Raw genomic sequence first — 13,297 nt, forward strand, 5'->3', positions numbered from 1 at the left:
ATGTGCTCCACCTGTCTGTCAATCAGAATAAGATATAGTTCAGATTGGAGAACCTTTAAGTCAAAATGTTTGAGTACTTAATTATAACTGAATCAGATGTAAATATCTTGGTGAGATACGTTTTAATTATTATTTTGATACGCTCTCCTGATCGGGGTATCACAAAAAAAGTTAGAAAATGCATCCGAAAAGCTGACGAATGATTTTTATGTATTTTTTTTTAAGTGCCAGATTTTATGTGAAATAGACTTTATATTCAACAAGAAACCAATTTCAGCCTTCTGAATGCTCATCTTCACATTCAAAACGCTTTTGATAAATTACACAAGAACAAAAATTCACATGTCATTTTCGACTTCTGCGGAAAAAGTTTAATTTTTTTTTATTTTGTTCATTTTTTACCCTTTTGTAAGAAACGGAAATTAAAGGAGTTTTTGAAGAAGTTTTAAAACACATTTAACTCCGAATATTTTTTAAAGTGAAAATCAAATTGTTTTGCTCGCTTCAACAAATTTGTTAAATTAAATAAAACCTTTTTTTTAACTTTCTTCAGTAATGTTAGAAATACTTGTAATGATATCCTTTCAAATTATGCAAAAATGTAAAGCTTTAGTTTTTTAGATCACTATATCTCTGCAACTAAATATCTAGGCGAAAACTTTTTCTTGATTAAATGAAGTATAATAAACAAATTTAGAAACAGTTTTCATTTTTCATGTAGATTTGTTAGTTCATCAGTTATCGATGATTGATTTCACTCAATTCATTTGAACACTTTAAAACTTAATCAACTAGAAATGATAAAGAAAATCAGACAAAGAATGCCGAATTTTGCAACTCAAACTTAAAACCATAGGTACCAAAAATACCCTTTCTTTGGGTAATAAATTCAATGCTATAAGACGTTTTTAAGGAGAAAATTTTCTTTTTAAAATGGTAATAAACTTTTCTTTTTCATCTTCATATTTTGTTTCAGTTAAAAGAAAACGATTCCATAGTTTCCATAGTTTCCAAATTTTCAAATTGAAGATTCAATCGTCAAATATAAATAAAATAAATTTTGTATTAATTTGCTAAGGTTTAAAAAGGATATATTTTTTTCTTAATCCAGAATTCAATTTTCATATCGTGATAAATTTTAATTTAAAATTCAAGACATTACTGCGGAATTCTTCAATCAACCATTCTTTGGAAAATTAAGAAAAGAAATGTTAGTTAAGATGATTAATTATATAAACTATTATTATAGTTTTGCTTAACATTCAATAATCATGGTAAGTTTGTAACATAATCTAAAATTTTTTCTAGAATTCTTTTTAAGTGGTGATATTTTTTATGTTCTCTTTTTCTGTGCGCTGATTATTAATTCCTAAGCTTCGAATTCTAGTTTTATTCAAAATTTTTATTCGTATTTCTTTCATGGTGTTTCGGAAATACTGTCTTAAAATTTTTAAACCAAACTAGTTAAAAAAATTTAGATACATTTTGGTGCGAAATAAGAAACATCATTTTGAAGAATTTATTTCAATGATTTATCGAAAATACCATTGATTTGAAACTTTGATTCTGTTTTTTTTATCGCATCAGTAATTTTTTTTCGAGTTTGTGTGTTAGTCAGTAGTAAGAAAATGGTTTTTAAAATCAATTCCTTATCTGTCTTTTTTCTAGAATCTTTAAACCATTTGCGATCTTTCTATACTCCGCAGAGTTTGAAATATCCGTTTTGTTTGTTACATTGTTTCATTTCGTTATACATGTGTTCATTTTACGTCCGGATACTTACAAAATTTCCTTAAACTAGATTAAGGGTGGTGGGATTCGATCCCTGGACCTTCGGCTTATAAACTAGACATGTTAGAGACATAAGGCTAATCGACCATCCCTATCAGTCAATTTCATATTTATTGTAAATTTTTCGCATTTTTATTGTTTCGAGCTTAATTTGGATCTCGAAACCCCCTTTGAACATTCACAATCATTGATTGATTTCTCAAAGAATTCCTTTCCGACACTAGCCAATCCGTTAAGACATGATTTGAACACTAGCTTGCAGTTAGGAATAATACCTAATACGTTGAAGTGTTCAACTGTAGTTCCTATTGAAAAACAAACAAAAAATGCACGAGAGGCGACGTAATACCGTCCCATAAACAAATTCAAGAAAAGGTGCTAGAATTAACAGTAAAAAGAAATTATTAAGTGCTATCCGCAGTAAACTTGATACTCCGTAATTGGAAGATAAATATCGAGAACGGGAACTACAGCTTCTGTGTTTCTAGACTTCAAGAGAGTATTTGAGACAATTGATCGGCTACAACTCTTGGAAGTTTTGTTTAGAATTGGCATCAATGGAGCGGTTTTAAATTGATTCAAGATTTTTTTGGATAACAGAATGCAACGAACAAAATATGGTTCATCTTACTCACGATACAGGGAAATCAATTCGGGAGCTCCCCAAGGAAGCGTATTAGGCCCTTTGTTATTTATCCTATACATCAAAGACATGAAATGGTGTTTATATCACGGACATTTTTCCTTTTGCAGATGATTCAGTCTCCTATTGGAGTGGAAGGACATAGAACTCGTTTTTCGAGAAGCAAATGCAGATTTGAAAAATATTGCTGTTTTTTTTAGACCAAGAAGATTGTGTCTAAAACTCGAAAAAAAAAGTTGGATGATTATTAGAAATCGCAAAATAGGAGTTAGTCCAAAGCTGCTCATTGATGGATGTGAGATCGAAAGAGTTCGTCAAATCAAGTACCTAGGAATACAAGTTGATGAAAAATTGAACTTCAGAGCCCACATAGACTACACAATCAAGAAAATTGCTGTGAAATATGGTGTACTTTGTAGAAAAAACAGATATATGACTTTCTGGTTAAAAAAATCTACGTGAAATCTGTTTGTTATTATGCCGAACTTCGGTTACTGCGCTACAATATTACTTCATGCATCAGATACACAAACGAAACGGCTGCAGAGTATCCAAAATAAGATCATGCGAGTAGTGATACGATGCAACCGATACACTCCATGTGCACTCGTGCTCGATATTCTCCAATGATTGTCAGTCAAACAGAGGATTGCATACAGCAGTTTGATTTTTATATAAAACATGAACAGCGGAATGCTACCATCCTATCGATTAGCCAGTTTTCAGTATAGCAATGATGTACATAGCTGCAATACATAAAGAACCAAGATTTCTGATTTCCGAATGCAAGAAAGGATATGACCAATCGATCAATTTTCTACAACGAACTGAAAATGTTTAAGAGCCTACCGCAGAGCATCAAAGACAGTGCAAACATAAATACTTTTAAGAAACTGGCGATACAACACGTTAAACAGACATTTTGAAATATTGACTTATCTTGCAAAGGATCATCTAACAGTGAAGAAAATCTGAGGATACATCAGATATAAAATTGTACAGTTATGGACATACGCGGGAGTTAGACGGACAAGTCGTACAGAAATTGAATAAATTAATGCAAACAAAACTATCCATAGGATAAATAGTCCTTCCCACAACTTAAGAAGCGTATGGGGAGGAGGAAGGACCCATATAAGAAAATTCAAAAAATCGAGCAATACATGTAAAAATTATTATATGTTTCGATGCCTTTACTTTATATTGTTTTAATTATCGTATATCGACACTGCTGATGCAAAAATATGTCCCGTTTGAATATTGTTATTACTTTTTATTTATTTTTTATGGGCATCCTTCTCCCTTTCAAAATGTGAATAAATAAAAAACTGCCATTATCGAATCACATTTTTTCAGCCGTTGTCAACTCACCATGAACGGACAACTTTCGACTTCCCACGCGTTCCGGCACGTGCCCATTGGTAGCAATCGGTTCAACCGGAAGTGTCAGACTGAGACAGTTCTTTTTGCTGCCGTGCTCGGCCTGTTCGTTCCCGGAATCCGTTGGTCCAACGCCAACAGCTCCCCCGCCGCCACAATGGCCATTGCCCACTTCCGACGGTTCTTCGCCGTTCTCGTTCGGTTCCTCCTCGTTGATTGTCTCGGTGGTGATCGTAATGCTGGTTTGTTTTATTAACGGACTCGGCGAGGGAGGTGGCAAGGGACTGTTCGGCGGAAACAGAGGAGTCACGAGGGGTCGAACCGATGGCAACAGCTTCTCGTGCTCATCCGAAATGGAGCTGTGGGATCGCCGCAGGTCCTCCGGGGTTTTGGGGGTTCGTGGCGTTTTTGGTGTTCTCGGTGGTTCGCCCAGGGAACAATTATCGGCAGCATCCGTCGCTGGAGGTTCTTGGATCTGGATGGTGGTCGTCGTACTGGGCGAAGGGGTGTGTGCGTTTGATGATGGTGATGGTTTTGGAGGAGCCTCGCTTGTCGCTTTCTGGAAAGAAAATGGAAACATTTGAAAATGCAGCTACAAATTTTTTTTCGTTCGAGATAGAGAGGAGTTTCAGTAAAAAGAGAAAATGAGTTCCCATAAGTCCATATAATTTCCCATACACATATGTACCTATGCATAAGGATTCTTAGAACACTTTAGATACATCTGGCAAGGACATTCCTAAAATCTAAAAAAAGACAGATCTAGATTATGACTTGGTTATTCCGTAAAATGATTTTTTCTCTTGAAGATCCCTTAAAATTTTGCTTGGGGACATGATCATGGCAATATCAGAAATATAAAGTTGAAATCCATTAAATCCTCCGTCAATGGAATCAGTACATTGTCTAGCAGTTTTATGAAATTGTTTTGATTAATTTTATGAAATATTATTTCAATTTTGCCTTTTCACAAAAATCCAATCCATAGCATGAGACTGTCCCCTTTTAAGGAGTGTATTCGAAAAAAAAAATGCAACACTTCGTTCTGTTAATAACTTTTGAATGTATGAATGAAAATTGATGTAATTTTCAGCGAAGCTACCTGGTAATGTAATGTTTACATGTGAAACTTTTTGTGATGCTCTGTCAAGTGGTTTCTAAGATAGCGTCCAATGAAGAAGTTTTTCGACTTTAATTTTTGGGCAACACAAACCACACTTTTTTTTTAAGATTGGTAGGCGATGCCTTTTGCCAACCGCACGCGTTTTTCTCTTCGTCCGCGAAAATTTCATAAAATCCTGAATTTAATATCGGAAAATGAACATTAAATCGTTTGAAAGTGTATCAACGTGTGTGAAAGTGTATAAGTGTATCGATGTTGTCAAGGAGAAATCCAGGGTGGAGTTTTGCATCAAGTTCCCGTCGTGCTCGGTTCATTTTTCCTTTTGCTCCCGCAACGCTGCGTATAAATTCCGAGTTGAATATTTAAAATGGGAAGAAAATAAATTATATCGGTGATGTCAGTTTAAATATGTGCCTATTTTGAAATTAAAAACTAAGGATCGTTAAGAAATAGTGGCAAAAATAAATAAGTTAATAGGTTCGACGAAAAAAAGTAAAAAATGCTTTGGGTTTGAAGAAAGTGATCAAAGAGCTTCAAAGAAGTGAATTCCAGTGATGCAGTTCAAATTTCTTGTGCCGTGGAACCAAAAAGCGCTGGTGTTGAATGAAAATATGTGATTTGTTTTTAATAAGAAGCGCAAATTTTACTTTTTGAGATTCAACACAGCAGGGGAAAAACGGCGTAAGAAGATTGCAGTCAGTGAACCAAAACCTCAGAGAGGCCATAAATAATTCAAGCAGTTTCGAGCTTGAAAATTCAAAAACGCACAGCCTGCTGTGGTTTTATGTGTTGGTCGTCAGCATAAAGAATTGGCGGAGGATGGATCGGTGTGGTTTTATGTGTTGGTCGTCAGCATAAAGAATTGGCGGAGGATGGATCGGTGCTGGTGCTTAACGATCTACATTGATACATAAAAAAAGCTAAGTACAATTTTCATAAAATTCTTCAGTGCAGAAATTTCAGTATTTTAGTTTTTGATATTTTTTGTTAATATTTTGTAGGTGATCGACATTTTAAACCAAAATCGATATTTTGGTATTAAACTCATTTATTGAAAGATAATTATAGTATCATTTAAAGATAATTGTCAAGAGTAGGCGTTATGAATTATTATCGACATGTCGCTCGCACGTGTGCGGTCGTATAACAAGTGACAAGATGTATTAATATCAAATAGTCTCGTTGTTTCATTTATATGGAGTGTATTTCAGGTGTGTATGACAAATGATAGAAGCACAGCGTTGGCATAAGTTGAAACTTTATAATTTTTTTTTGTGAGAGAAACGGTTTAATTTCACTTTGAGTAAAACTAGAAGCAATAAGAAATGTTTTAAACAACAGAATTAAAGTTTTTCTATTCTTTGTTGCAAAGACAACTTTTCTACTGTCTCTCTACAATTTTTACTGTCTCTCTGAATTTTTCGTCAACATCAACAAAATATGTCAAAAACAATGCCGTTTGATTGATGTTTTAAATAATTCACTCAATATTGTTAAGCTATAATATATTATAAAAAAATTCAAATTATTACGTTCCGCATAAATCTGAAAATACAATTTAAAAAATCAAGAAACTTATGAAGCGTATCTAGCATAACAACATAGAGGTAGGAGGATATGTAGGGATAACTTTCATTTGCAAACCTAAAAATGTTTGTCCGGAAAAACAAAACACTGTAGTTTGATCTTATACAGGAGTGAGCCCCCCATTTTTTTTTTTATTAAATATATTCAATGAGGTTTATGAGATTGAATTGAATTTTAACAGATATCAACTTTTTACACACTTTCTGCCAACACTCTTATCTTTTCATCCACACAAGCAAAATGGAATCAAAATCTTTTTAAATAAATAATAAATTTTCAAAATATATTCTTGATGTTTCAAAACCGCTCTATTAGTACTAAAGGTTCATTACATTTTTTCCTGACTCAGATAATTTGTTATTAATCATGAGTTTACTTTACACATAATTTATTATAAAATTTTCAAACTCTGTGAAAAACCGACAATACAATCAAATCTTAAAAATATTAGAGTAAACTTGAGAAGTCTAGGATATGTTTATAGCACAAACAGCAAAATATGATTTAATAGAGGTTTTTTAATTGGAATTAAGGGTGAGATAAATATTTGATTCACGAGGTCCACCTGGAGAATAATACAAATTTAATGCTTTCACCAAATTTCCAAGGTCAATACTTAATCAATCCAAATTGTAATAGTTCATTGATAGAATTTTTCGAACTGTACAACGTATTCATTATTTTGAATTAATTCCTCATACATCAATCTAATCACATAACACAATTTAGATATTCAGTTATATGAGGCCGAGTTTAGCTAGGGACAATTAAAAAATCATTAAATTAATAATGTATAATGTTAGGTTTGCAGATGTTAAATGTGTCACTCCGAATAACCAATCCAAACATAATTAATACAAAAACAGGAGAATAACGACCCTTTGCATCCTTTAAACATACCGTACAGTTCACAACCTATTTAAATGTCATTTTATATTTCTTACGGCCTCTAGGCTTAATCAGGAGTTTCAATAGGAAACTTAGGCGGGTTAGGATATTAGGAGCTCAGGTTTCAAGTGGTTTTATCGCCTACCAAGGTGATTTTCCATACCATATTACCTTTTCCCCAAACATTCAGCGTGGAGATTTGTGGAGGGATGGCGTACAGCCGGCCTCCGCTAAACATATCTCCACATATGCTGCACTTCCCTTCCTCCTATCGACTACATGGACTTGGCCGGCGTCGTTATTGGTTCATTTTAAAGTAGGAGATCCTCAAAACTGTACAGTGAGATTGCGTTGCTTGTTCCCAGCACCTTTCATTTGGTTCATTGTGCAATGTTGATTATCTCGAACCAATCACGGAGTGCAACCATTATGCCATTGGCCTGCGGGGGCCGCAGGTGGACCGTAGTTGATAGCAAGCTCAAGCTCAAGCTCAAGCTCAACACAAACCACACTTTTTTTAAATTAAGGCTATTTTTGATTACGTTATCTGTTTGTTGAAGCTAGTCCTTCAAAATAACTCAATTTTTTTTTTCGTCGAAGTTAGGCACAATAACAACATATTTGACTTTTTTCACTAAACTACAGTTTAGCGTAATGGCACTATACCAAATCCAGTTAAAACATAGTATCAACTTTATGGGACCAATTGAAGTGCTTTGCAGCAAAAACAGTGGCACTTGGAGGAGGTCTTCATTGTAGCTATATTTAGCCATTTATCATTAAATCGTAATGAAACACTGATCGATTTACAGTTTCTACAATTCTGACAATTTCTACGGGTTGCAACCGCCTGCTTGAGGTTCAAACCTCGGGCAAAACTGGTGGACTTCTGAATTAATAAACGAACACAAAAACAGCAGTTAGGGCAAAACTCGTGGATAACTAGGTTGCCACTGCCAATATACGAAAACACTATTAAGGCTGCCACACAATACAGCGTCGATCGTCGCGTCGCGTTGACATTTAATTTTGAGGATGCCATTTTCCGTTTGAGTCGCCACAATGGTGCGTCGCGTCAGCGAAGGCATTGTACTAAAACGCAAAACTTGTTCTAAACGGCAGCGTTTTCGAGCGTCGACGTTTTGGTTTTGAAAAATATCAAAATTTAAACGCGTCAGCATGGGTTTGAACTAATCGTATTTGATATTTTTCGTCAAAGATTGACACAAACAGATTCAAAAATCATATCATCGTCATTTTATCTCTTCGATGATACACATTTGTTGAAAAACGTCATTGAAATTTATTTTTAACATTATAATAATGATGAAATTACATATAAAGCGTTTTTTAGAAATATTAACTTGATATGTATGTTCCCGTTTTTTTTAATAAAAATAAAGGCAGCCACACAATACCGCGTCGTCCGTCGCGTCACGTCAGCTGTCAACGCCGTCGTTGTGTACTAAAACGCTGACGCGACGCACTCTACAATTTTCGCACCACAATATAGCGTCCACTGACAGGGCTGACAGGGAAATACTGAGAGAAAACTCGCAAACTCCAACGCAAAATGTTTCATTTATTTTTATTAAAAAAAAACGGGAACATACATATCAAGTTAATATTTCTAAAAAACGCTTTATATGTAATTTCATCATTATTATAATGTTAAAAATAAATTTCAATGACGTTTTTCAACAAATGTGTATCATCGAAGAGATAAAATGACGATGATATGATTTTTGAATCTGTTTGTGTCAATCTTTGACGAAAAATATCAAATACGATTAGTTCAAACCCATGCTGACGCGTTTAAATTTTGATATTTTTCAAAACCAAAACGTCGACGCTCGAAAACGCTGCCGTTTAGAACAAGTTTTGCGTTTTAGTACAATGCCTTCGCTGACGCGACGCACCATTGTGGCGACTCAAACGGAAAATGGCATCCTCAAAATTAAATGTCAACGCGACGCGACGATCGACGCTGTATTGTGTGGCAGCCTTAAATGAAACATTTTGCGTTGGAGTTTGCGAGTTTTCTCTCAGTATTTCCCTGTCAGCCCTGTCAGTGGACGCTATATTGTGGTGCGAAAATTGTAGAGTGCGTCGCGTCAGCGTTTTAGTACACAACGACGGCGTTGACAGCTGACGTGACGCGACGGACGACGCGGTATTGTGTGGCTGCCTTTAGCCTCCTCAAGTACTAGTCATCAAATTTTTAATTTTTTTCTCTTTGTTTATCTACGAAAAATACAGGCCAGACGTTGGTAGGATTGAACGTATTATTTTTTTCTGCGTGGGTCTAAATTGTAGTCGGAAAATTCATTAGCATGTTATTCAATAAGGGGAAAATTAAACTAAGCAGTTTCCCCTTATAGTCGAGATGGATCATCCTTAAAGGACCACGAATTTCCTCGAGTGAGTGAACAAGTCTAGCGAGGCAGAGTGTTGCTCCTCCGGCCGGTAGTGGCCCATTGGCCAGACTACGAACAAGCCTTTGCCGTCCTCTGCCAAAAATTCAAGCAAAACGAAGCTAAGTATTCTTTTTCTTTTTAATCATTTTTAAAGCGAGTTCCATGAATGCGAAAAATTTTTTTGCAGCGATTTGCGATGCAAATTAGGTGCTTTGAGGAGCATTAAGATTCTGATATATTTTATGAACTGCTTTGAAGTTCTAAAACTTCAACTAATGTTTTCGTTTTAGCATTTCACGGTTCTTTCGAGTTAAACAGTGATGTTCCTCCCGGCTGATTTTTTTAATCATATTTTTTTATTCTGCTACTTATTACTTTTTAACAAAATTTACTCGTTATTGCGATGTAACTTTAAAATCTGACTGTCAAAAATTTTAAAAGAAAAAAAATTTATAGTAAAATTGTCACTGAAATACTTTAGCGTAACAATTTCAATACATGGTTTCACATCATTTTAATGGGGTCAATTTTATAAACCCTTCATGATTCATAGTAAAGTGTCTGTGGTTAAATGAAAGTTACCTAGTATTGGAAAGAATCAACACACAGCATACTCCTGTTATCAGTGTTCTCAAAATCTTGGAAAAACATCTGCAAGGAAATGATAGTTTTACTACACCCATAGAAGAGGTTGCATAAATCCAATGCCTATTTAGCACATCTCTGTGCCGATAATGCGCTGAAATGTGCACTGTGCCGAAGATGATATGTTTGAAAAACCGTAACTGGCATAAGGACTCGGCTCCCAACTAAAATGATGCATGACCACTACATTCAAGCGAAACAAGAAAAACATTTTATGGGATTTCGTTCCCATTGGATAATTCATCCCAGAAACAAGAAAATAAAAACCACAGCGCCTGTAGGGAGAATCGAACTCAAATCACCATCCATATGGTCTTGCCGGACCGACATCTTAACCAGTGTACTATTTGAACTTCATGCAGGAAGAGGGATATTTGTCAAAGGCATTCTGCCACCGATCAATCACAAAAGAAACGCACGACAGTGGCTTCCCGGCGTTTGGCTTCCTTTCAAGGTATTCATTTGTCTTGCGATGGAAACGGGAAAGGGAACGGGAGTGAAGGAAACGGGAAACCCATTGAATGAGAACTGTGCTTTGCTTACTGCCTGCTATTACATACACACGCTACATATACACAGCTGCTAAAGCCGGGCAGCTTGGCCGGTGCTTGTTTGCCGGTGAATTGAAGGAATATATTCTTGTTGCTTTTGCTACATACACACGCACAGCTTAGCCGTGGTTGTTTCGGTTGTTTGCCGGCGAATTGAATTGAAGGAATGTTTTTTTTTGTTGCTTTTACTGCATACACACGCACAGCTCGGCCGTGGTTGTTTGCTGGTGGATTGAAGGGATTGAATTAGAAGGATGTTTTTGTTGTTGCTTTTGCTACATTCTCGGTTCGCTGGCTGCCTGGTGGTGGCCGGTATTTATTTCCATCCTTCTTCGTCTTGTGATGCGATAGGGGGGGACGTGAAAGCGTTTTTATCTTGTTTCTTTCAGACATACGCAATTCGGTTAACTTGGGAGATTAATGCCGGTGGGAGCAAATCGAATCAGCACCGATCGCGTTATCTTCTTGTACCAATGATGCTATGTAATTGACTACACACAAAATTTTCGAGGCCGGAAATTAGCAAAATTTTGCTCAAATTTGACCAGCTAGAAACTTAGCAATCAATTTAGCAATATTTTTTAACTAAAATTTTAGCAAACGAGTACAAAAGTTAGCCGCCGCAGTTTTTACTCAAATTTCTAGCAAAAACCGGAGAAAAAGATTGCCCGGATCCGTAATTTCATGTTTCTTTATTTTTTCTCTGGAGAATCAGGGGAATGTTTGAATATTGAATAAAATACACAAATTTCATTCACTTATAATTTATTTTTCACATTTTTTATATTTTTTTCACATTTTTCCTATTCTGGGAACGCACCTACTGGCGAGCGAAATGCCATGCCACCTTCGTCAAAGAAAGCACCGGGGTGTTTGCCGGATGCAGCTTGTTGAATTTCCAGTTGTGGTCCTTCTTTATTACCGGCCTGTGGCGCGCTTCATGTTGCGGTTTTATCCTGGTAGAAAAAAAAAAAAACAAACACAAAAATTAGAAATTGAGAAATTATAGAATCTGAACACTTTAAGATCAGACCTTACCCTGTAAGCATGCGGTGTCGATTCAGCTACCATTTCGTTGTGGAGTTTGCCACCACAAGAACCATCAGCAACGAACATCCGGAACCGCACTTAATCGCGACAGCTTTTTATTTTTCTCCCTACTGGCGCGGCGGCTGGTGTCTGTGAACAAAGCGGCTGAAAAACCTTCGTTTTACTAAAATCAAGTAAAATGACTTTTTTTATTACTAAAATCAAGTAAATTTAGCTTTTTGCTAACTCAACAGTAAAAAAATATTTTTGCTAACGGGAAGTAACAGCGAAATTTTGCTAAGTGGAGCCCCGAAAGTTTTGTGTGTACACGCCATTGGCACAGAGGCTGAATTTTGGGTGTAGATGATTCCAGGGTTCAATTGGTAAAAACAATATAAACATATTCGAATAACTAGGTTAAAAATAATAGGTTGAAATATCAAAAATTTCCTAGACTTTTTTTGTTATTATTGTAGCAATTGATTTTGATTCTTTTATAATCTGTCAACATAATATCGAACGTACTGGAGTAAGTAATTAACTTACTTCAAGAGGAAGCTTTTCTCAATTTGTTTTTGTTTAAAAGCCTCAATAATGGGTAGTATTAAAGTTCGTTGGCGCAAATACTTAAGTATGAAAAAGTATTAAGCTACAAAAATATGAAGCAAAGATTGGCAAAAAGCAGCAAAGTTTTTCAAAAGAACTTTCTGCAAACATTCCCCAAAATTCAACATTCTTTCAAATTGCATCATCTATAACTTTTCGATTTTTCATTCCATGTTTTTTGAGTGTTAAATTGTTATTTTTTTTAAGAGTCAACATAAGAATCAGTGATGTGTTATAGATTACAGTGAGGAAACAGCAAGCTTGAAGGAAATTCGAATGATTGCTTTTCGAATTATTTAAGAGTTCATAATTTTTTTTTAATTTTTTTAATTAAAAAAACCTCGTAGATTTATTAGGAGTTTTCTTAGGAAATGTCTAGGATCATAGGAGGTAAAGGTCAGCCAAAGATCGTAGTTTTTCAGTGAATTTTAAACTTCTAATAAACAAAAAACTAAGTGTAGATTGCTGAAATGTCAAAAAAATCCGATAACCTGGAAGTGTTGCCTAGTGATGAGTCAACCTCAAACACAGATCCCTGCAACGTTACACGATTTGTCTATGTATCGTGTGACCAACATCTTTTAAATATGTGCTCGTGAATCTCGTTTTTAAGCTTTTTTTTCCTCAGATTTAAGCT

At 35.3% G+C, this 13,297-nt stretch overlaps 1 protein-coding gene across 3 annotated transcripts in view; it reads right to left on the reverse strand.

Moving 5' to 3' along the window:
• Nucleotides 1-13,297, reverse strand: part of LOC129748880 (adenylate cyclase type 2) — a 289,164-nt gene that overhangs the window by 100,712 nt on the left and 175,155 nt on the right. For all 3 annotated transcript variants that reach the window (XM_055743660.1, XM_055743661.1, XM_055743662.1), the window contains one exon: nt 3,806-4,373. In XM_055743660.1, the coding sequence (XP_055599635.1) occupies nt 3,806-4,373 (568 nt within the window). The remainder of the gene's footprint in view (nt 1-3,805; nt 4,374-13,297) is intronic.

Source organism: Uranotaenia lowii, chromosome 2, assembly GCF_029784155.1.
Source record: "Uranotaenia lowii strain MFRU-FL chromosome 2, ASM2978415v1, whole genome shotgun sequence".
NCBI lineage: Eukaryota > Metazoa > Arthropoda > Insecta > Diptera > Culicidae > Uranotaenia > Uranotaenia lowii.